Below are 24,060 nucleotides of genomic sequence, written 5' to 3' on the forward strand. Positions count from 1 at the left end.
GCGGCGGTTGGCGGCGGCTCTCGGCGGAGCTGCTCCGCGCTCAGGGGCCGGGAGGTGCCGGGTCGAGCCCGGTAAGCGTGGTCCGCGCTCCCCGTCAGCGGCGTTCTCCGGCTTCGGGCCGTGCCCGGTGGGGGTCGGGTATCTCCTGTAGGCTTAGGGGGAGGCTTTGGTTGACAGAACCGGGGGGTGCGGCCCGGCCCGGCCCCCTTGGCCTGCTCTGAGGGCCTGCTCTGCCCGAGGGCCGCCTGACGCCGCGTCCTGCCCGCAGGTGGAACGACGCAGCATGTCGGAGGGTGAGGCCAAGCAGGCGCCGAGCGGCGGCTCCGATCCGAAGCCGGAGTCTGCTTCGTCGGGGCCGGGGATGACCTCGGTGTCTGCGCCCGTAACTTCTGCGGCGCCCCCGGAGGAGGAGGAAGAGGAGGAAGAAAGCGAGGACGAGTCCGAGATCCTCGAGGAGTCCCCGTGCGGTCGTTGGCAGAAGCGGCGTGAGGAGGTCGGTGCCGGCGTCCCGGGCTGAGCCTCTGCGGCGCGGCGGGGCGGGCGCTGCCTGCCCGCAGCTGTCCTTACTGGGGCTGGGGGCTGCCCGCGGGGTGGGAGCGGCCTTTCCGGGCTGTGCGATGGCCTGAGCTCCGCCTGCTTTCCTCCCTGCGCGTCCGTAGCGTTGGAGGCCCTTCTGAGCTGTCGGTGCGAGGCCGGTACTGCTGCCGCGTTGAGGAAGGGCTGTCCGCAGCGTTTGTTCACGCGTCTCGTTTCCTAGCTCTTTTGCTTGGGGAATAATGAAGCGCGCTGATCGCACAGCGCAGGGAGTGTGAATGGAGCGGGAGGCGCCCAGTTGTGCAGATTCATCAGCTGCACGTTTGGCTTTGCCTTGAAGCCTTCAATTAGCACAAAGCGTGGCTGGTTCGTGCAGGCTTCTAGGCTTGTCTGATTTGCATTTGTTTCTTGGTGTATTGGGACCATCCTGTACGATGGCACGAGTAGATTAGATCTTGCCCTTTCAGAGCTCTTTCCAGTTCTCTCTGTGTTCTGCTTATCGTCTCAAGGGGCTGCCTCCAGAGATTGGTTTCTGCTTCGCGTTGCCTTAGTGAAATCTGCTGTGGTTGGGCAAGTTGTGTGACTGAGGAAATCTTACCTCTAGTGCTGCAAGGCAGGTGCTGATGTCTTACTCAGCCAACTCGAAACAAGCACGGAGGTGTCTGCATTAACAGATACATTCATGGAGCAATGCAAACTCTGGTAGTGGTGAAAGAGTCACTTGTTTTGATGTAAATCTGGAGGTCGAAATAAGGTCGAGGATTCCCTGCACCTCCTTTCCTTTACTTGTTTGAAAGCAGTCCTCCTTTTGTTAACGTATTCCAGTTCCTAGCACTGTGTATTAAGAATGTGCCTCCAGTGGTGCAGCTATAAAGATTGGATTGTAAGGGGTGACATACGTGTAAGACTCTAATTCTGTTCTCTGGAACACATTCTTTATGACAATCTGAAACTATTGTTAGAAGTAATTCCCCCCTCCCCCCTCCACACATGATCAGTGCTGACTCAGTGCACTGGAGAGGCTTGGGAATGAATGAATCACTGAATACTCTCAGTTGGAAGGGACCTTAAGCTCTGTCTTAATCCAACCCCCGTCGTGGGCAGGAACACCTCATGCTTGGGAATGAGGGTGACCAGTTGGTCTCATTGCAGGTCCCCTCTGTTTGTTGGATGCCTGAGCTTCATTTTAACTTGACAGATGTTGAAGTGACAATAGAATGGTTGTTGGAGGCCACAAAAGGAACTGCTGGTTGATTTGGGGTAGAAATGTGGCCTCAGCCCATTGTTGTCGAGGTGGTACTGTTCTCTTGCAGAGATGCTGAGCACTTATGGTCTGTCTGATACGGCTGCAGTTGTGACATGTGGCTTAATTGGATCTAAACTTGTATGACACTGCCTCTGCCTGCTTGGACTGCTGTGTACCATGCAGTAGATGTTCCAGGGTGGAGTTCCAGAACAACACCTTTGCTTTTGAACATCCCAGCATGCCCAAACGCTGCGCTGTGCTGCAGCAGTGTCCCTGTGAGTGCTGTCAGTGGGACGGAGCAGCCAGCACTGGTTATTCCGGTCCGTGTGCCCGTGCAGACAGCTCTTATGCACTGCCCCCGGGCTGCGGCGTTACTCCACGGGGAAGGAATGCTGCGGCCTCCGCTCCCACCGTGATGCAATCGATGCTGGACACGGGCGGGTCCCCATGTCTGTGCGCTCCTGCGCTGTGCGTGTGCTTCAGGAGCTGCCTCGCGGGTCTTCAGGGATGCCTCTGTTTCTGTGGTTTCCTGTGATGATGTGATTTTCCTTCAGGTGATTTCAGAGCCGTTTCCCCCTTCGCAGAAGCTCACTTCGGGCTCCTCCAGCCCCTCGCGCGTGGAAGGAGCCCCTCCCGCCGGGCCGCGGCCTTCGGAGCCGGGAGCGGCCCCGGAATGACAGCCCCTCTAGCCAATGGCTCGTGGAACGGGAGCATTACATCATCCACGGGAGCTCCCATTGGCCGTTTCTGATCCCGCCCCCTGCCGAGCCGCTTCCGGTTGGCGCTGTTTGGCTCTCCCATTGGCCGCGTGCGGTCCCGCCCCCTGCCCTGCCGCTTCCGGTTGGAGCTGCTCCGCGGCCTGCGCTGGGCCGGGGGGGGGGTGGGGGTGGGGCGGTCCCGGCGGAGCGGGGCCTTGTACTCAAGCGGCCAGGCAGAAGTTGTTAAGACTACCGCCTGCTCTCCGCTGGAAGCCGGCCAAGGTCTCCCGCTATTCATTCTGTCTTTGTTTTATGACAGTGGTGAAATCACATGGCAGTTGAGGGTTTGTGGTACCCTGGGTTTGCATCCAGGGTGAGCGAGCGAGGCTGTGCTGACGGGTGGCTGTCCGTCCCGAAGGCAGGGAGCTTCTGTTGCACTAAGCATGCAGTTACCACCAGAGTATGGAGAAATCTTTTAAAGCAAGGCCTTCTCACGCCACCGTGAAATCCTAAAGGTGCTATTTTAACCAGATCGAGGATGATCATCTTCCTCGGAACACTTAATGAAGGAAGGTGTGGTCTTCTGCACTTCCCCTCCTGCAGAGAGCAGCAGAGTTGTCTCTGGGCCTCCTTCAGACAGACCCACTCCTCCCAGCCTTGCTGGCAGCTCTGTGCCCTTCTGTGGGCAACACTGCAGAACCTTAACAGCCTTTGTATGTTATGGAGCTCAGAACTGAAAACAGTCAAACAAACTTGGGTTGGATGGGATCTTATTGATAATCCTGTTCCAAACCTCCAGGGTGCCCTCTCCAGCTCAGGCTGCCCAGGATCCCTTCCAGTCTGACCTTGGGCACCTCCAGGCATGGAATGGGTAATGAAGTTGTAGGAAGAAGCTACATAGGCTGTTGGGTTCTTCAGGACCTGGCTCTCCAAGCTTGTACTTTCCTTGGTTCCTTTTATCTTTCTGTCAAAACAAAACACTTCTGTTGCTGCCCTCATATTATTCTACATTTTTCTGTCAGCTCACATAAATATATTACTTTTTGAGGTTGTCCAAATATCTTCAGAATTATCTGCAGTGTTTAGACTGTACCTCCTGGGATCAGGAGCTTCTTATAGAGATGGATGGTAGGAATGTACACGAGGTACATTTTCAGGCTCCTGCTGCTGGTAGGTGTTAAACCTGAAATGTTGGAGCTTGGACTCAGTACTATCCCCAAAAGATATGCAGACCAAGCAAGAACTGTCACAGATACTGTTGTAGGAAGTCTTGTGCATTGGTGCAGCAGGGTATACTTTAGCTTATCTGTTTGCTGGCGTTTTCAGCTTGGTATTAGTGTTGAGCTTTGTAAGTGCACGCTGGGGGAGGGTCTTTTGAGACTTCTGAGATCCACAGGTCCTTTCCTGTCTTATCCCTGAGGGAGATCTCCTATTAATAAGAGTCTGTGCAGCACAGTGGTTGCTGTGTTGATTGATTCTTATTTTCCTATTTCTGGTATTTTCTGCAGTCAGGTAAGCTGGCTGAACAGTGCAGTCCTTCATTGCTTCCTTTACTGCGGTGTGCAGAGTAGACTGATTCCAGAAATTCCATGTGGATATCAGATCATGTGCAAAACATGAGGACCAATATTGGAGGCAGTGTAAGTTTTTCCTATGGGTAGGTGTGAGATTAGTGTTTGATCCTTGGTCTTCTTCATTGTATCTTGTTACTGAAAATTCATTTAGGCAGCAACGGTGTCTTTAGTACCATAGTGTTGTTGAGTTTGGAAAAGACGTGTAAGGTCATCTAGTCCAACCATCAACTCATCATTGTTGTGCCTGCTATACTGAGTTTCTTTATGGTGGAACATGAGGCATGTCCTTAGAAAGGCTGCATTACAGGTGCTCTGAGCTCTGCCTTCTGCTGCTGGAGAAAGGAGGGGTAGCAGAGACCTTTAAAGCAAGCTGGTATGAGGAGGCTGCCAGCTTTTTGACTGGCTTTGGCAGTGGATCCTTTTTCCAGCTGATGGTAAAAAAAACAACAACAAAAAAACTAATACGTGCTGTAGTTTTACTTGACCATTGGGAACTTATGTATTGTGCAGCCCTTTAATGCTTTTATTGGCTCGTTTAAGGATATCCTGGAGGGAGTGAACCTTTGAGATACACTTGAATGAGAACAGGGGCACTGCAGAAAGTAGAGGGAATTGAGCCTTTGTCTGGAGCCCGTTGTCTACAGAGCCATTGTGTTCTTGCTTATTGACTGTAACTGACAGCTGGCAGCTTTCTGAGTGCCTCATCAGCCAGCAGCACCTCTCAGCCTTTATGCTGCCTCAGTGGGGGGAGCAGCTGTCTGCTGCTTTCCCAGCTTTCCTGGGTGGTTAGGAGTGCTAGTTACACTCCAGCTGTCCATGGCTGAAGTGTAGGGTTTGCTTTGCATTCTTGAAAGAGCTGGTGTAAAAAGAAATACAATCAAATGCATTCCATGTAGCTTATTGGCAGCACCAGAGCTGTACTGTGTTCAGATCTTTGTGCTATAGAGAGGGAGCATGCTTGCACAGAAAATAGTAGTTGAAGAAAGGGCTTATAGTGATAATCAAGCACAGGACATGCCTACTGATTCGTCCTGACTCCTCTTTCCACTCTTTCAGTGTCCCTCAAACATCTCAGCACCCAAGTACTGCCCCCAGCTTTTCTTCTTCCATCCCCAAATTGCCCATTCTTGACGTTCAAAGTCCCATGTTCCTTCACACAGCATTTCCACTTGGTTTGAGTAGTATTGCTGAAGGTGTTTCTCCCACTGAATTGCTTATGTGGATTTCCTGAGGGTGATGACTTCCTTGCTCACCTTTCTGGACGTGTTTGGGTTCAGTGTTGCACTCACCACTGATTAGGTTGTCTGGATTCTTCCTTCTGGTGTGGTTCTTCTGATCGCTGGTGTAGTTGTTTCTATTTTGAGGAGCCCTTGGCCATAGACTTGGAGTCTGCACCCTCCAAATTTGAGATTAGTGGTTACAGTTCTGAATTCTGCTGCAGACTTTAATGTGCAGAAATTTGTTGGTACAGAACTTTGATAAAAATACTGAGCAGAGCTTCTCCCAAGGTTGAGCCCCAGGGAGTGGTGCTAGTGGCTGGCTGCCATCCAGATGCACTCCTGTTCCCTCAGCCCTTTGAGCCCTGCTGTTCAGCCTGTTCTTCACCCAGTGTACCTGTTCATCTCACAGTTGGATGGTTTGTGCAAATGAATACCTCCAGGACAGTGATCAAAAGCCTGGCTGAAATTGAGGGAAAACTACATCCATCATCTTCCCTGTGTCCACTGAGCAGATGGTCTTATCATGGGAGGGTTAGTGAGACAGGAGTTTCTTCTTGTGAGTCCTTTATGTGCCTTTCAGTACAGCTCAGGTCCATCTTCTCCACGAACTCTCCCAAGTACTGAGGTTAAACTAACAGGTCTGTAATTGCCAAGATTTTCTCCTCTGCCCTTCTTGTAAATTGGGGTGTTGTTGACTAGTTTCCAGTCAATGGGCCCTCCCAAGACCCTTGGTAGATAACTGAGAGAAGTCCTGCTATATCACCTGCTATCTCCCTCAGCACTTTCAGATGAATACTTTCAGGACCAATGGACTTACATAAAAATGCTCAAGTGATAGAACTGGTTCCTTACAGCGTGATGCCAATAACTGGGAAGTTGCTGCTCCCCATGTTGCAGTCCTCCAACTGAGGCCTGTCATTAATATTAAGACTGAGGCGAAAGAGACATTAAATGCTTCTGCCTCTCCGTGTTCAGCCAAGCTGGTCATGTGCTGCTCATGCTTCAGGACACAGTAGGATTGCCTGCTCCCGTGCTTTTTTTCAGGTGATTCTGAAGAAGTAACCAGCTCTTGTTGACCTCTCAGCCCTCAGAGGCAGATTCACAGGGGACCCTGCTGAGTCACTGCTCAAGCAGGTTAATGTTTGCTCTCTTAAAACCAACGGTAATAACTCTGCTGTCTGCTCTTCACCTTGTAGGGCAAAGGAACCCAGGCTCTGGGTCTCTTAGGGTAGACAGCTGATTCAGTGTGGTTGAGAGAAAGTAGGGAGCACTTCACACCTCCTGTGTCCAAAGGTAATTTGTTATTGCTTTCTTCTTGTATCAGCCTTGCTTAATTTATTTATTTTTAAGATCTAATAGGGCATGAAGAATTTAAAGATAGGCTTGATAAAGTTAACTCCTTATAGGAGCTTCTTTGATGTAGAGAAGGTAGCTTTCTTCAAAACGAACCTCACTGAAGATCTATGAGGCATTACCAGGCATGATTTCTTTGACTAGTGAGATGACCTGTCAGTGATGTGAAGTAGCAGGTGATATTGAAGAGCTGCTCAGTGAGAGTTAATGTTAACCCTTCAAAATGATGTGTTATCATTAAGAACACAGGATATTGTGTTTGAGCCAGTCTTGTTTCACCAGCATAGTTCACAAGCACTTGTCTTTGGTTTGGGTCATCCAAAGACTGCTGAAAACTGAACAAGTTAAAGCAGTTTTCAGTTACTTGACAAATCCTGCAGGGTGAGAACTTCCATCCCCTTCATCTGCTGTTAATGCCCACATACTCCTTACCCTTCAGAACAAGGCATGGAAGACACCATCTTGGACTTGCCTTTTTTTTATTTCTTCTTGCTTGGTTAAGTTTGTAGAGAAGTTGAACTTTATATTCCTACAGCCATACCTGTCTACAATGTTATTAGCTGCCTCGTTGCTTCTATCTTAAGTTTGCACTGAAAATTACTCTCAGTGATGTCATGGGGGTTTGGTGTTGTGAATCATAAGTGATGCCCTAGAATGTTGCCTATGAGTCATGGAAATAATTTGCTTTAGATGAGTTGCCCAGAACAGAAGATACAGTAAGTTCCACTGCCTGCATTATCAAGGCAGATTTTGAGTAGTTGTCAATATTTGAAGGCTCCACTAATTAATCCAGTAGTCGGGAGCTCTCTGTAGGCAGTGAATATAACAAAAGAAGAGAATATTGAGGAATGCACAGGCATTTGGTGTTGGAGTCATGGCAGTATCTTGTTGCTGTAGTACTCTGTTGACTGGAGTCTTACTTAAATTTCCTCGAGTTAAAGCCTTTGGGGATTCAACTTTAAGAAAGCAGGGCACCATTAATATACTGTTGTTGTGCCTGAGAATTTTCTCCTACTAAATATTGCATGAATAAACGTGTTATCCTTAGAGCCTTCAATCTTTCAGCATTCATAGAATCATTAAAGTTGGAAAAAACCTCTAAGATCGAGTCCAACCATGAATCCATCACCACATGCCCACCAACCCGTGTCACCCATGATCCAAGTTTTATTTGACAGTGGAAAGCAGCAGGCCTCATGTAGTATTTTGATGACTCTATCAGTGTGTATATACAGAGAAAATCACTTTCTTGCATTAATTACAATGAATGTTGTATTCAGCTGAATATAATGCCAGACATTTCACTCCTCAGTTATGCAGTGATAGGTAGGGGAGGGATGGGATCATTCATGCTCAGCTGCTTCTCTTGTTGTTGTTTTCAATGGTTATTTGCTGTAGCTAAGGATGTCTTTATGTAACTATGATCTGTACTCTTTATTCCTATCTGCATCATGCTATTCCATCTAGTTTTATCACAATCTGTGGCTCAGTCTACTGAGCAGTCTGTATTGCTCCAACTGTACTGTTCTTGTGGTCATTTATTGCTCCCAGATGTTATCTGTAGTTTGACAATGTTGAATGTCCTTAGAACTCTTTTGATTCCCTTGGAGGATCTCCAAAGAAACCAATCCATATTGATTGGCTATTGTTGAATTACTGATGAAGTATCCAACAAGATGTTTATATGCTGGTAGGATCCTGAGCGAGGGGATGTGGTATTACTAGGAAAAGCTGTGAAATGGACAGCACTGAGTCTGGAATGCAAACCAGATCTCTGTATTGACTTTTACCTCAAGGCGGGAGTCGGATCAGCTGGAAGTTGTGTAAGCCAGCTGATGGTGAATTACTAATCTAAAGTTAATCAACAAAGTTCATAATACTTGAAATGAAGGATGCAAAACAGTGATCTAGTGTGCTAACTTGGATCTCCTGTCTGTCTCTCACCTTCCTGTTCAGGTAAATCAGCGCAACGTGCCGGGCATTGACAGTGCCTACCTGGCTATGGATACAGAGGAAGGTGTGGAAGTTGTTTGGAATGAGGTTCAGTTTTCGGAACGAAAGAACTTCAAACTTCAGGAGGTATGTTGATTTTTATCCCAACGTGATATGGGAGACACCACAGGATCACAGGATGGTTAAGGTTGGAAGAAATCTCTGGAGGTCATGTGGTCGCACCCCACTGCTCAAGCAGGGATACCTGCAACAGATTGCCCAGGACCATGTCCACGTGGCTTCTGAAGATCAATGAGGAGCAGCAGATGACTGCCTCTCATGGCAGCCTGTTCCAGTGCTCCATCACCTGTGCAGTTAACGTGCATTGCAGCAGGGTGACATGCTTTCCATCAGGGTGGAATTTTGGGCATTGGTTCGTGTGGGCTGTTGGCTGGATCTGTAACTCCTCCTGTTTGGAGTGCTGTGCTGCTTAAATGTAGCAAATTCAGCTTAAGCCTGACCTGTGCAGAAAATGTAACTGAGAACTGTTGGCATAGTCTTGGTGATGAAACAAGGCAGTATAAGATGAAATCAGATGCTGTCTGTTCTTGGTATAGAAGCTTAAAGTGTATTGCCTTGTTTCTGGGCTCCCAGAGCCACGAAGAAGGTAAGGTGTGGGCCAGCATGGTCTCTAGTGTAACGTGGCTTTGTCTTTATGTAACAGGAGAAAGTTAAAGCAGTGTTTGACAACTTAATTCAATTGGAACATCTGAACATTGTAAAATTTCACAAATACTGGGCTGACGTGAAGGAGAATAAAGCCAGAGTAAGTAAAACAAGCAATCTGTTGGGTTTTCTTGCTGTGTATTCTGTAGGTAATTAGTGAATCAGAAGGTAATATCTTATACTGCCCCATAGGTAATTTTCATCACCGAATATATGTCTTCAGGGAGCTTGAAACAGTTTCTGAAGAAGACAAAGAAAAACCACAAAACTATGAATGAAAAGGTAACTTGTTTTTTTCTCTGTGCATATTTTTACTGAGTGCTTTCAGCTTCTGAAAGGCCTTTCAGCAAAGGTTCCTAATGAGAAAGAAGCCTAGTGATAACACGTGACTGGAACTGTTTTTGTTACTGTGAGCTAGTTTAGTGTTGCAGTTATTCTGGGATGTCTTTTCTATTCTGGGATGCGTTTTCTGTGCTGCTTAGCTTTGTGTGAATGGTGTGACAACTTATCTTTTCTCCATGTGCTCATACAGGAAAGGAAAGTGGTCTGTTCAAAAGAGGAGCTGGGAGGAAAGGCATGAGTGTATAGAAATTAAACAGAGTGTGGGAGTACTGATCCTTAAAGCTTTAACTTCCTACACACCTTTGTTGGTTAGATGCTGTGACTGAGTGGAGGGTATAATCTTCCACGTGAATGGGCTCTGAATCACAGAAGTATGGATTAGTTCCTCTTCCTTGAATGATCCTGTCCTTCTTGCTCCTGTCTGTAGGCCTGGAAGCGATGGTGTACCCAGATCCTTTCTGCTCTCAGGTATGTGAGTTAGTGATCTCAGGGCCTAACCATCTGTTTAACTGTGGCATTTCTCATGCTAGGATAGTATAAGCTGTAAATGTACATGTTGTTAAAGGTGAACAAACTTCACTGAATGGAACCAGAAGAGCACTTTCAGCCACCCAGCCTGATTCTTATCCCAGTCGTAGTTTGCAGAGGGTCAGCTGCACTTCCTACAAGAGTAGGATCAGAGATATCCCAGAGTCTCTGTGATACATAGCATCACAAAATGGCTTAGTCTGGGATGGCCTTAAAGCCAGTTCCAAGCCCTGCTGTGGGCAGGGTTGCCACCCACTAGATCAGGCTGCTCAGGGGCCCTTCCGGCCTGGTCAGTTAGATAAAACTAAAGCTTCTATGATAAAGAAATGGGTGCAATATAAGTTTTGGATTCTAACATTTGTGACTGATATGATGGTGAGTGTGTGAACTAGGCATCAGGGAGCTTTCCCAAATATCCAGCTTTATAACCTGGCTTGGACTATTTTCAAGAGGATGTTGCAAAGAAATCTTAAAGAAATAAAATTCTATGTGAGTGAAATTTGGAAGACTTTCTTAAACTTGGCAGCCTGCAGCATACAATGTGTTCATAATTATTGTGGTGTGATATTGTTAGGAGTATATATGAGTCTGTACACATTTTGGTGATGCAGATCTGCAGCCATCCTGATGCAGTATGGCTGAACAGAAAGTGGAGAGGATTTCTTTTTTGTCTTAAAGAATCTTCCCTACATGAGCCAGATTTGGTGTGTGGCTAAAAATGGCCTTGAAAAGAAACTAATAATCCCAATGTCAGAGCAAGACTCCCCCTCCGTAGTGAAAATTCCATTGCAATGTATCTAAGTATAGCTGCTGAGGAATATCTGGTGTTTTAATAAACTTGTGGGAGCTAACAGTCTTTGCAGAGTGAAATGTGGGACCAACCTCAACTGTTCCTGGAGCCCCAGCACTGCAGTGTTCTATCTGTGCATTATGGAATACATGTTTGTACATGCACCAGCACCAGGCACTTTTGTAGTGCCCTGTGAAGAAGGACAGAATGAGACTTTGATCCTTTGGTCTAAAACTTAACTCTTTTAGCACTCAATTTGAGCTATCAAGTAGATAATGCAGATCTGGTATCCTGGATTTTTTAAGAACTGGTTAGAAGAAGCTTTCTTTCCTTCCCCTCTGCCCCCAGTTTTGGAGGTTGTTATTCTGCTCTTGCCTAAATACTGATGTACAGAATTATACCTCCCTGCTGTCATAACTCCTTTGCACGTGCCCTTTGCATTCCTATTTTCTTCTGATGTATTCAAGGGATGAGGGGAGGGAATGTTGCCTCAACCTGGGTTTGTCTCCTGACCACTCTTCTGTTCTGAATATCCAGCTACCTCCACTCCTGTGACCCTCCAATCATCCACGGCAACCTGACCTGCGACACCATCTTCATTCAGCACAACGGATTGATCAAAATTGGGTCAGGTAAGGCTTGTTGGAGGTGACCCCTTGCCTACGAGGCAAACTGCTCAGTGAGAACAGGGCATCTAATCCTTGCAAGTCCATCTGGCATGGTAGGCTTGTGTGTATACGTTCCTTCACCTCTGCATCATTTGGACTGGCAGTTTCACCCTTGCCTAGACCACCTTTAGATGCAGGAAGGGCTGATACTGAGTAGTTTCTCGCATTGCCTCCCCCTCAGTGTTCAATCTCAAGGGACTGATCTCAGAAAAGATGTTGCAACTTTCAAGTTCTATAGGTGTGTTATTCTTGAAAGATTCATCAGCTCTGCCATTTTTTTTTTTTTGTTACACATGGAGCTTCCTGCCAGCTTTGTGAAACGTGGAGAGCTGCATCCACTGAGAGCTTCTTGCACTACCCAGTGTATCACAGTTTTGGGCTCTGAATCCAGCAAGCTGCTAGTCTTGACATCCTCACCCAACATCACTTGCTTTAGCTTGGACCTCAAGATGCTAGCTTGCACTGTGCCTGTTTGGCAAAGACATGACCTGTAAAGGCATCTGCTTGTGCCAAAGTGCTTTGTTTCAGAGATAAGATGTGGATTTGCTGGTGGTGTGGTGCATCCTTGCTTATTCTTTTTTTTCCATTTGTTGTTGTTCTCATTGTCTCCAAAAATGCTTGCAGTTCAGATGCATTCTGTGGTACCTTGACATACCAAGTGACAGCAGTCTGTTGTTTGGCTGCTGTGAGTGTTCTTAACCCTGAGGAGTGGGCACTTGCCATCCTTTAGGCTTTTGTGTGTGTGAATCCTTGGTTTGATATAGGCAAGGTGCAGGCAGTGCTTTACCTGTCATCTAAAAGTACTCTTTTCAGAAACTGTACGCTTCTGTAACTTTTTCTTTCCATCGAAGATCTCTTACGTTGTTTCTTTGTTACATAATTGGGGTCTCTGTTCTCTGATGTGTACTTGTACTCAAGGAGGGTGAGCTGGGACAGAAAGAACACTCAGCTATCTGCCTGTTAACATCTTGCTCTTCACGCTGACTGATCTCATTATAGGGTTCACTTAACTTTTTCTCAAGCTGTCTGGGTAGGAGGAGTTTCCAGGAGTTGCATGCATCTCATACCTGTCTGCTGGCAGAGACAGCTGGCTCTCTGGCATTAGGTTCAGGCCACCTGTGAGAAGTCTACTGTAGCTTCTACTCAAGGAGCATGTAAGAGATCCTTCTCTTTCTGCTTAAGCTGGAATCTGAGTGGTAACCAAGGCTTTGTTTGTAAAAGCAAACCACTTTAAAACGGTATCTGGAGCAGAGGCTTTAGCAGAGAGTAGGACTGCAGATCACCAAGCATGGTGTGCTCAGGAGCACTCCCTCGTCAGCAGTGCCACTCAGACTGCGTAGAAAGGTGGTTCTTTGTGTGTAGGTCACAGTTGCCTCAGCAGCTCTTAATTTCTCAGAGGTTTGGTTCATGGTGGAAGGAGCAGAGGCAATTGGGAGTTGGATTGATGTGCCTCTTGCAGAGAGCAGGGGTTTCTGTGCTGTAGTAGCTGTACCCTCACCATGACTTTTTGTTACTCCTCAGGAAGCAAAACCAAGGAATTCATTTACTACTGGAGTAGACTGGGTATAAGGAAAATGTTGTTTTATAAGGGTAGTAAAGCACTAGCACAAGTTGCTCAAAGAGGCCAAGATGTCCCTGCAGACACCCAAGGTCAGGCTGGATGGGGCTCTGAGCACTGATGGAGCTGTAGGTGCCCTGTTCAGTGCAGGGGAGTTGGACCAGGTGGCCTTTGAAGGCTCTTTCCAACTCAAATGATCTATGATTTACCAGCAGGCAGGTGCTCAGCCACTTGCAGGAAAGCAGGGCTTTGGCACACGTAACAGCTGCTTGGGAAGACAAATGCCATAGCTCTGAGTGTCTCCTGCACTGGCTTCCCTTATCTCAGCTTTTATTGCTCAGCATGATGTCACTTGGGATCAGCACCTCATCATGCCCACCTCAGCTTCTGAGGTACCCCTGCCACTCACTGATGGGGTAGCAGGAGGAAGAGAAAAGGCTTTGTCTCTGTGCTAGTGCTTTCCAGTAACAGCTAAAACATTGGTGTGTTGTCTGTTGCGGCCTCAAATCCCAGGCACAGAGGTATGTCAGTTACTCTGAAGAAAATCAACTCTGTCCCAGCCCCAGCTGGTTTAACTCCACAGCTGTACACTGCCCTATTCATTCTGTGCTCAGAAGTGAAGTGAATCATGTAGGAGATTTGATCCTTTCTTAAACCTGAGAAAAAAATAATGAGGTGAGCACGTGTGTTCTTGTGATGCAGAGACAGTCCTCGAAGTGTAACAGCTGCAGTTTCAGCATAGGCTGCAGTTGAAGTTGCCAATGTTGCAGAATGTATTCCCATTCCTGTAGTACACACCAAGCTTCAAATGTCTGAACTCTGCCATCAGATACTTGTGACTCCCTATCCCTGCTGGCTGTGCAGTAACCAGACAGGCTGTTTCCACATTCAGACCTTAAGAGAGTGTTGTTGTGGGATCACTGACAGCATTAAGACCATCTTTATTGCTTCGTGTAATTACTTCTCAGGGCTGGTGATATCTGAAGAGTTCTATGTGTACTTAGAAGAAGTGGGGCAGTAATCCTCATGGATTTAAGGGGAACAGTGATTCAGTGCAATACGATCTGCTCTTTAGTGCTGTCTCTGGCACCATTGAGGACTGTGCTCCTGAAAGCTCTCTTTCCCTCTGCTTTAAATAAGAGAAAATACTGCTGGTTGTGGGCAGAAATCTGGGGCAAGGCAGCTGCTAGGTGGATCCCACAAAATGCTCATCCTTCTGCTGAGTGAAGGGATACTGGAAGAGTGGTGGCAGCGAGGAGTTGTGATAACTAACGTGTGGCACTTGTTCCTGTAGCACTCCTTCAGGTGTTGGAGCAGCCCTTCTGTCGCTTCCTGCTGCTATGTGAGATCTCAGAAGCATGTGTTACTTGTAGGATGCTGTCTAGTTCTGGATGAGCCTTTTTTCCAGAGCCACCTGTGAGTTGTAAAAAGGAAAAAGATTCATTTTCAGGAGTGAGGCACGCTGAGGTTTGGGGATTGGGTTGAAATCTTCTATATGCTGGGAGTCATCTGTGGAATAAACAGAGCTGGAGAGAGAGAGGATGTCTCGTACTGCTTGATGCAGAGGCCATGGATGATCCATTTGTTTGAAGTGCAAGGTTAGTGGAGTTGAGAAGAATTTCTTTCAGAGCGTGCAGTGGGGTTGGGAAGACCTTGCCACTGTTGTTCTGGAGATAGGAGTGCTTTCTGGAGTTGTGGTCAGTTGGAAATGCTCCTTGTGAGATGCATTGCTTTCTCTGTGCTCTCCCATGGGATCCCTGTGGAAGACCATGTTGCATCTGTGCAAGCCTTGACTGCCCAGCCATAGGGCCTGTGAGGGGAGCAGTGCATTGCAGGGTGTTTTACTGCAACAGGTCAAAATAGCTACTGTGTGTTCAGGCAGGATGTCGGCTGCTGCTTTGTGCTCGTGTTCGTGGTGCTGAGCCATGTTTCTTATCATTGGGAGTGTAAGAACCAGTAACAGGTGAACAGGGACAGGAGAGCACTCACAGAAACAACAGAACTTCCAGCTCCTTTGCCTTAGCTGTGATTTCCTACTTGACAGATGCATCTTCTCTCCCTTGCCCAGCCTGATTCTCGATGAGGAACACCAACATGTCTTAAACTTATTTCACAAAGATGACTGGAGGCCAGGGCAGCTTCTCTGTCCTGTCTGTGTTTGGCAATGACTCTGACCTAGCTGTCTGTATCAATGTGAAGTGCTTGCTGTTTCATCAACTCATTGACTTCTATCTTGTTTTACTCCCCGCTCACGGGCTGCTCTGTTCCCAACAGTCTTTCATAGGATATTTGCTAATGGTGAGCAAACTTCTCCACTCCTGTGATGTGACTGCCACTATATATGTAACTTACATTACTTGTGTGTGTATATATATATTTATATATGTGTATATATATATATTTGTACTCCACATGTGCACACACACGTTGTACTTCATTAATGCAGCGTTCCCTTGCTGTAAGGCTGATGTGTAAAACTTGTTTGGCTTAGGGGTCTCCTACTTTGAGACAGTGTGTTCTGTGCTGGGATGGAAACAGTTCCTCTCCCCCAGAGCCTTACAGAGAGGGAGCACTGCCCTCTGTGAAGTCTCCTGGTTGTTAGTTCCTCTCCTTGTTCTTAGCTGCTAGTTGATGGACCCTCGTGCATGCTGGCTCCTGCATGTCAAGCCAATGGGATGCATTCTTCTGAGCTCTCCTGGCTGAACTTGCCACCAACATTAGGCTGTTTCCTGCTACTGTTCTGCTAGACTTAGCTGAGCACCCAGCCTGGACTAGCCTTTGCTTTGTGCTTGGATATCCAGCTGCTTGCTTGTAGTTCTAACTCCATAGCTGCTTTGTTTTTAAGATGAATGTTTCACTGAGATGCCTGGCTCCTGGTGGCCAGAGATCTGCCACCCAAATGAGTCCCTGGTCGTGACACGAGGTTCCCTATTGGTTTCCCCAGAGAGAGCTCTGTTTCTTGGAGAAACCTGGGTGTTTGAGGAGGGTGTTGGGCTGTAGAGACTAGAGAAGGATTTGAGTGCTGAACTTTATAACCATATTAAATAGATACCTGCATTTAAATTCTAAGTATTATTTTTGCCATTGGGATGTTCTCAGTATTTAGAACTTGTTTTGGCTGAATGGTTGGCAGTGGATCAACCATCAGTCAGCAGTGGTGGAAAGGGAAGGCCTGTCAGACAGCCTTCTATATTTTGTAGCCATTCAGGTCTTTGTTGACCCATTTTAGTGTGGGTGCAGCAGTTGCACTTAGTTTCCTTTTGGAGCCCTTTGGTGGAAAATAAGTGTTCTAGAAAGGTCCACACACTTCTAAAGATTAAGTGCTAAAACCTTTAAAGTACCTCCTTCAGAGCCTGCATACCAGCAGGTTTTGGCCAGGCCTTCCTTATCAGTTCCCGTGCCTACTGTTCTGTGTTTCTTATTCTGCCAGCTCCCACTTTCTACCTCCATGAACTGGGTGTAGTCAGACGTGACAGTTTAAAAGCATGAATGCTTTTTACTCAAGAGGTGGATGATGTTTTCTGTTTAATTGGGCAGTGGCAGGGCACAATTGTTTCTCTTACCATCGTTCATCTGTGTCACTTCACATCTACGTGAGCCAGAGATGGCACTCTTGCAGTAAAGAAGGCTGAAGGTATCCTGGGCTGCATTAAGAGGACTGCCACCTGCTGGTCAGGGAATGCCATTGTTCCCATCTTCTCTGGGTTGCATCCTCCCTAATAAAGACACATTTGTCATCTTGTGCTGCTGAAATGAGAGGTCAAGTGCAGTTCTTTGCAGCCTGTACCTTTTTGCAGCAGTGAAGGAGAGGATAATGTGTTCTGATTTCCATCCTGGCCCTATTGCCACCCTTTTACAGTTGCAGACGGATGCTCTTGCATTCACTTGAAGATTTTGAGTTCCTGTGATGCTGATACAGTAAGGTAAGGTGGTATCCTCTGTCACTAGATTGCTTAGCAAGCCTGTGCCTAATCCAAAGAGTGAGTTATTGGCCCTTCCGGATATCATCTTGTTTTGCTTTGCTTTCTAAGCCTGCTGAAATCTGGAGTGCTGTGTACTTGAGCACTTTACTGGAACAGTGGAATCACATTCCTGCTTCAGAGGACACTTAGACATGTGCAACTGACAGCTGAGTGGTTCAGTTCCTCCTCCAGCCCCTGTATTTTTTAAAAGGGAAAGGAAGGGCAGCTGGGCAGATCCTTTCCTAGATGTGAGAAGCAAGGGGTGAATGCAGGAAAAGTGAGTGTGAGCTGGATGTGTGGCCAGAAGAAATGTCTTCTGCAGCATGTAGAGCTTAAAAAGGCAGGTCACTGTGAGAGTGGGTGTTTGCTTCAGCTTGACATAAGTGACAGTTGGGAAGTAATACCAAGTGAGTTCTTGGCTGGCACTGCTAATGACTGCCTTTCTGATAAGCTGTCTGCAGAGAGGGTGAGCTTTTTGTGGTAGCTCATCCTTGAGGGTCTGAGAAGTCCAGCAGGGCTCTGTGTGTCCCTGTAGTAATGCATATTGTTCCAGTTTTCATGTCAGGATGATCTCAGCTTGCCAAAGATGAGTTGCTTGTTCCACTTTCTACTGCACTTGATGTCTCTTCTCATCGCCTGCTCTTCATGGACACCATATTTGGCGTGAATCCTTCTCTAAAATCAATTTCTGCTTCACCAATTCCCTGCCACGCTGATGAGTTGTGTGTGGCACGGTGTCTTACAGTCTGTCCTTTGCTGCCTTCCCCTTCTTTGTGACCGAGGAAGGCACACTCGTTGTGATCTGGCTTTTGTTTTTTGACCTTCATTGTTTGGCTTCCTTATCGTGATTTTTCCCTAGCCACCACGGATCTGATTCTTCACATAATTAAGTCATCACTTCATATGGCAGTGGGTGGCAGGTAGAAATGATGAGGGTTCAGAAGAGATCATGTCAGAGGTATCTTAAAGTCCTTAGTCTTACCTTCTATGGCTATGAATGTTTCACACAGGTGAAGCTCTTCTCAAGCCTCCCTCTGTGCTGAGTTGCTTATATACCAAGGTGCTATGTTCCTGGGAATACACCTTGTATTGTGGTGCCTGAGGACGTGGTTTAGTGGTGGGTCTGTAGTGTGTGATGGATGGTTGGGGATCTTGAAGGTCTCTTCTAACCTGAGTGGGCCTGTGATTATTGCTGCAGGTTGGGATTCCAGAGAAGTTTGCTTTTCTCATATGAGGCTGCCTACATTATGTCTCTAAGTTTTAATGGCTCTTTTGGTGATGGATTCCCGCCTCTTCCTCCCTCTTATGTATGATGTGGGAACAAGGGATGGCATGACTGGATGGATGACTTTCCCTTTCCACCCAGGCAGGACAAACAGGAAAATGAAGCTAATCTGAGGTTTGTTTGGAAAAATGCTTTGAATGTGGCTGATTCTGCTCCAGTGTTGGCAGGGAAAAGTTCCCTGGGGTAGTAACACACCAGATTTCTTTTCTGAGGACATAGGTCCAGTGCTTGATGGCTTGTCTGCCTGATGGAAGGGAACTGGGATTAGTGAGTACAGAGAAAGGGAGGCTGAGTGGAGACTGCACTGCTCTCGGTGATGACCTGAAAGAAGGTTGCAACAGGGAGGTGTCAGTCTCTTTTTCTCAGCTGACACATGTTAGGACATGAAGTGGCCTTGAGTTGTGCCAGGGAAGGTTTAGGTTGTGCATTAGGACTCGCTGGGTCTGGCTGCTGGTTGGGCTCAGCTGGAAAAGACCCTTGAAGATCACCCAAGTGATTCTGTGTGCTGGATTCCTGCAGCACTATCACAGACTCATAGGGGTTAGAGGGGATCACTGGGATCGAGCCTGACCCCATGCTAAAACTTACTGTTAAGTAAGTTGTATGAGAACTGAGTCAAAGTAAGAACTCTCCTATACACAGTGTGTTGGGGTCACTGATGTGCTATGACTTGGTTACAGCCCGAGCCTCAGGGGAATCCCAGAATCTCACTGGCATCAGCCAGTCTGACTCGGTGAGAAGCTTCATTCTTCACTCCAGACTTTTGCAGGGGAAGATAGTTCAGCAGTGTAAAATACAGAAGCCCAGAGCTCATCATTTGGGAATTAGAGAGGATCTGGGCTCTGTGGCCCTGGCTAGAGCTCCTCTAGAGCAGCCAGTGTTCCTGGGAAATAAGCAGGTCTTAAAAGGAAGACCAAGAATTTAGCTCACTTCTCTTAATGCTGTGAAGCTGAGAGGACCTGTTGGTATCTGTAAGGCTGTAAACAAAAGTGAGGGTCCATTCTTGTGTTCTCCCCACCTTTCTTGTTGCTTGGAGTTACTCCCTCTCTTCACCTCTGAGTGGTTTGTACTCAAGGCCATGAGGGGCTGGCTGCTGCACACCTGTGCTGTGGATGCTCAGGTCTCATTCAGCAGCTCTGTGTGACTTTTGCTCTCGAGGAACCTTGGCACTGGTGTCCTGCTGCCACAAGGCAGGCTCAGCTAGGAGAAGTTGCCTCGTATATCTTGTTCTCCTGGAGCCCTGAGGTAGTGGCTGTAACTGTAGAGATCTGACTGTTCTTAGGGCTGCTGTTACAGCTGGACTGCTCCTGACAACTGCTGTGACTGGAGAGGCACTTTCAGGGCGTGCACTTCAACAAGGCACTCCTTAGGACATATGTGGGGATGGGCTGAGGTTTTCTGTATCCTAAGCATGGATTACTTTCTTCTAGTGGCACCAGACACAATAAACAACCACGTGAAGACGTGTCGGGAGGAGCAGAAGAACCTGCATTTCTTTGCCCCGGAATATGGAGGTATGGTGTGGCACTGGTTGTCCTGTCTCACTAAGGCCCCAGGCTGATGTGCATCTTGTATTATTTGCCAGTTTAATTGCTCCAGTTCCTTTGCCTCTTGATGGCACAGGAGGGAGAGAAAGCTGCAGGTTGTCACAGCCTGATACAAAGGTTGTCCTGCTGCTGAGTGCAGGAGGAGGCTGATAACAGCATTATTTCTGTGTTGCAGAAGTTGCCAATGTCACCACTGCTGTGGATATTTATTCCTTTGGGATGTGTGCCCTGGAGGTGAGTTGGGAACGCTTCAATTATGGGACAGGGAGAATAAAAGGAGGGATGTGGCTGTATGGAGTTGCTGGAGTGATGGGTGTGTTAGTTTGGTAACAGGTGCTTTTTATTTGCCTTGTTCTCCCTCTGATATCTTGAGGAGGGCAGCACTCTGTAACTGGCCCCAGCCTGTCCCCACCTGATGCAGATTCTGGTCACTGTCAAGCACAAGTGTGATGCCTGTGGCTTTAGCAGCTTAGTGGCTGTCAGGACTGTAGGGTCCTCCAGCCCTTCCCTCAGTGGGCCCAAAAAATGGGAGTTGGTGTGAGTTATCCAGAGAGAGCTGTCAGAGCCAACGCAGGATGACAATCCTATGCTGCCCATCCCATAAGTGAAGCAAGGAGAGAACTGAGAACAGATCCCTTTCAGAAAGATGAGCTTGAGCTCAATCTTCAGACGTTCTCTGCAGGCCTTTCCCGACTGTTGGGTTTGTGGATGTGTTGGTTGGAGTGAGTTGTGGGTGGCATTGAGTGCTTGCTTTTCTGCTTGTAAAACAGAGCTGTTCGTGCAGCCTGGAGGGCGCTGCCAGGTTCTGGCAGCCATCCATGTACTGCTTCATTAGAGGATGGGAATTGTCAAGCAGAACTACAGGCCAGCAGCCCGTGAAATTCAGAATATAGAGACTGACTGTCTAAGGAGGTGCTGGAAGAGTTTTAAGGACTTCTTGGCAATCTGTCTGGGTGCTGCAACCCAAGCCATCATAATGAAGCTGTTTTTCTCTCTTCCTCCCCAAACCTTCACCTTAAGTAACACCAATTAAGTTGGTCATTAGGATCTCATACTTCCCAGCAGTGATCTTAATCACTTCTCAGTGAAGTCCAACGTGCTGCTTTGTGCTTGCAGATGGCAGTGCTGGAAATACAGGGTAATGGAGAGTCATCTTACGTGCCCCAGGAGGCCATTAACAGTGCCATCCAGCTGCTGGAGGACCCCTTGCAGAGGGTGAGTGCAGAGGGCTCAGTGCCCACGTGGACCTGTCGGCCTCGTGCGTGGTCTCATGGCATCTTTGTCTTACAGGAGTTCATTCAGAAGTGTCTAGAACAGGACCCAGGCAGACGTCCTACTGCCCGGGAGCTGCTTTTTCATCAGGCATTGTTTGAGGTGCCATCACTGAAGCTGCTGGCTGCACACTGCATCGTTGGGCACCAGCGTGAGTACGGGCTCCCAGGGTGCCACGGTGTGTTATGCAAAGCTTTGCTGAGTGATGACTCTGGTTTTTGTTTTTTTATCTTCTTAACGTGGATAAGAAATGCTTTAATGTTCAAGCTTTAACTCTTTTATTTTTTCTTTACAGATATGATTCCTGAAAACGCTTTAGAAGAAATGACCAAAAACCTTGACATGAGTGCAGTGTTGGCAGAGATCAACCACGCGGATAGGGAAGGAGTCAAAATGATGTGAGTGCCCCTTGGTGGGCTCAGAGGGGTCTGCTCTGGGCACTGGGTGAGCACTGCAGGATCTCTTGCTGCTATCTGCCCAGTGGGAGAACAGCTGGCACAGATTCCACTCAGTGGAGATGTGCTTGTGCAGCCTGGGCTAGGGAGCTGCTTTGGCAGGGGGTTGGACTTGATCTCTAGAGGTCCCTTCCAACCCCTACAGCTCTGATTCTGTGAATGCTTACCACTGGCCAGCTCTCTAAGGGGAAGTGCCACCTGTTTCTGCCATTATTAAAACATTTGCCTTGCCCTTTGTTCTATGAGCTGGTGTGGGAAGAGCAGAGTGCGTCTCACTGGGACTGTACTTAGCGTGCTGGCTTATGTAGCTGTAACCTATTTGAAACTGCACCTGAAGAGACACGAGGGGATGGTTCTGTTAATGACTTCTCACTGTGGTACTTCTCCCCCTCCAGCTTCTCACAGTCTCCAGCACTGGAGCTGGACAAGTTCCTGGAGGACGTAAGGTAACAGAGTTCATTTGTTGGTGCCTTTGTTTGGTTTTGCCACGGTGTGTGTTTGTTTCAAAGTGCCTCTTTAACACTGTGCCAAACTGGAGTGATTTTTAGGAGCAGCATAACCTCCCATCCCGATTCTTTGTTGTAGGAATGGTATCTACCCCCTCACAGCTTTTGGGATGCCACGGCCTCAGCAGCCCCAGCAGGTGGTGGTGAAGTCTCCCATCGCTCCACCATCAGTGAAGACCCCAACTCCGGAGCCAGCGGAGGTGGAGACCCGCAAGGTGAGACTCGGCACCTCCATTCCTCCCCACACAGCTGTGCTGTGGGCAGCAGTGGGTCATGGGCTCTCTCTGCTTCTCTTCCAGGTGGTGCTGATGCAGTGCAGCATCGAGTCAGTAGAGGAGGGAGTGAAGCATCACGTACACGTACGGTCCCACCTTCTGGCTGAGCGTGCTGTGTGTGTGGAGGGGATGTGCTGAGCATGTGGCGCTGCTGTGTTGTGCTGATGTGCTGCTGGGGCCTGGCGTGGCCTGCTGCTGCTGCCAGGGCTGCAGTCCTTGGGGCACACAGCCAGATGGAGGCCCAGCTGGGGTTGGAAGGGTCCTTTAAAGGCCACCTTGTCCTGTGGTGAGCAGGGACACTTACAGCCCGTGCCTATAGATGGCCTGCTGCTTAGCTAACACGGCTTATCCTACAGATTCAGCCTTAGGGCACTCCTTCCACATGGCTGTGTTGCTGGTGAGGGTTGGGGATGGAACTGGATGTGTTTTTTTTTCATCTCACTGGAGTATTTTCCTGCAGGGGGAGAGGGTGATCTCTATCCCAATAGGGATTTTGGGGGAGTGTTCCTAGCTGTGCTGGCTGCTGCCTGTGGGTGGCAGCTGTAAAACTGCACGTGCTCACGAGACCTTCTCTCCCCTGCAGTTAACACTGCTGCTGAAACTGGAAGACAAGTTGAATCGACACTTGAGTTGTGACCTACAGCCTGGTAAGTGCCTCTCCTCCTGCACTCTTGTGCACTGGAGTCAGCAGTGCAGTGTGGACCTGGGATTTACATGCTTCCCTGCGTTGCAGATGATAATATCCAGGAACTGGCAGCTGAATTGGTCCAGTTTGGATTCATCAGTGAGGTAAGCAGGGATGTAGCTCTGCCTTTCTGTCTTTCTCAGACTGAATTATCCTAATCTGCCTGGGGGGGGTAGGAGAAGCAGCAGGTGTTCCTGCCCTCGTACCCTGGCAGGTGTTAAGCAAGCTCTTGGCTTCACACCTTCTGGGCCCACTCCTCACTGTGGCCTGCTCCCCCCCAGGCTGACCAGAGCAAACTTACCTGTTTACTTGAAGAGGCGTTCAGCAAGTTCTACTACACCCGGAACGGAGCTCTGACGACAGTGACTGTGTCATCGTAGCATCCCTTGGCTCCAGGGAGGCCGGTGCAGCTTTGTTGCCTGTGACCCCTTCTGTGTCTGTCCATCACCGTAGGGCATCAGCAAGCCCCCAGCTGCAGTGCTTGGAAGCTCATCCTGCATGTGCTGTGGCTGGGCCCAGCAGCAATCCTCCCTGCCCGCCTATTAAAGGGGACTTTGCGCATCAGTATTATTTCCAGCCCTGTTTCTGTTGGGATTTGTGCCAGGTGGTGCTGGGGAGCCAGGTCCTGGCTCGGGGTGTTCTGGAAACCCCGTTCATGTGCATGGAATTTGTTCTGTTTGAATTGTACAAAGTGTCTTTTTTTGCACAGCACAGAAATGGTTTTGGTTTTTGTTTTTTTAATTTAAAGGTAAGCAGAGGGGAGCCCTTAAGCCCCGTTCCCTCTCTGTACCCCCCCCCCACCTCTGCAACCGCCTGCGGCAGCAGTCACGAGCCTGGGCCCCGGGCAGAGGGAGCCAGCACCAGCCTGCCCCCTCTGCCTCTTCGCTCCCCATCGGCTGCACTT

At 48.2% G+C, this 24,060-nt stretch overlaps 1 protein-coding gene across 1 annotated transcript; it reads left to right on the plus strand.

Annotated features, from left to right (window-relative positions):
* Positions 1 to 13: 13 nt before the first annotated feature.
* NRBP1 (nuclear receptor binding protein 1) lies at positions 14 to 23,720 on the plus strand. Its single transcript, XM_065730628.1, has 18 exons — positions 14 to 71; positions 269 to 493; positions 8,582 to 8,704; positions 9,282 to 9,383; positions 9,476 to 9,565; positions 10,053 to 10,093; positions 11,481 to 11,575; positions 19,847 to 19,930; positions 20,139 to 20,197; positions 21,080 to 21,178; positions 21,254 to 21,386; positions 21,531 to 21,633; positions 22,086 to 22,136; positions 22,276 to 22,411; positions 22,496 to 22,555; positions 23,055 to 23,118; positions 23,205 to 23,260; positions 23,438 to 23,720. The coding sequence occupies exons 2-18, from the start codon at positions 284 to 286 to the stop codon at positions 23,534 to 23,536; spliced, it is 1,605 nt and encodes a 534-aa protein (XP_065586700.1). The 5' UTR covers positions 14 to 71; positions 269 to 283; the 3' UTR covers positions 23,537 to 23,720.
* Positions 23,721 to 24,060: the final 340 nt, after the last annotated feature.

The sequence above is a fragment of the Cyrtonyx montezumae genome, unplaced genomic scaffold, assembly GCF_038088225.1.
Source record: "Cyrtonyx montezumae isolate F1298 unplaced genomic scaffold, pur_monq_1.0 scaffold_13, whole genome shotgun sequence".
Taxonomy (NCBI): Eukaryota; Metazoa; Chordata; class Aves; order Galliformes; family Odontophoridae; genus Cyrtonyx; species Cyrtonyx montezumae.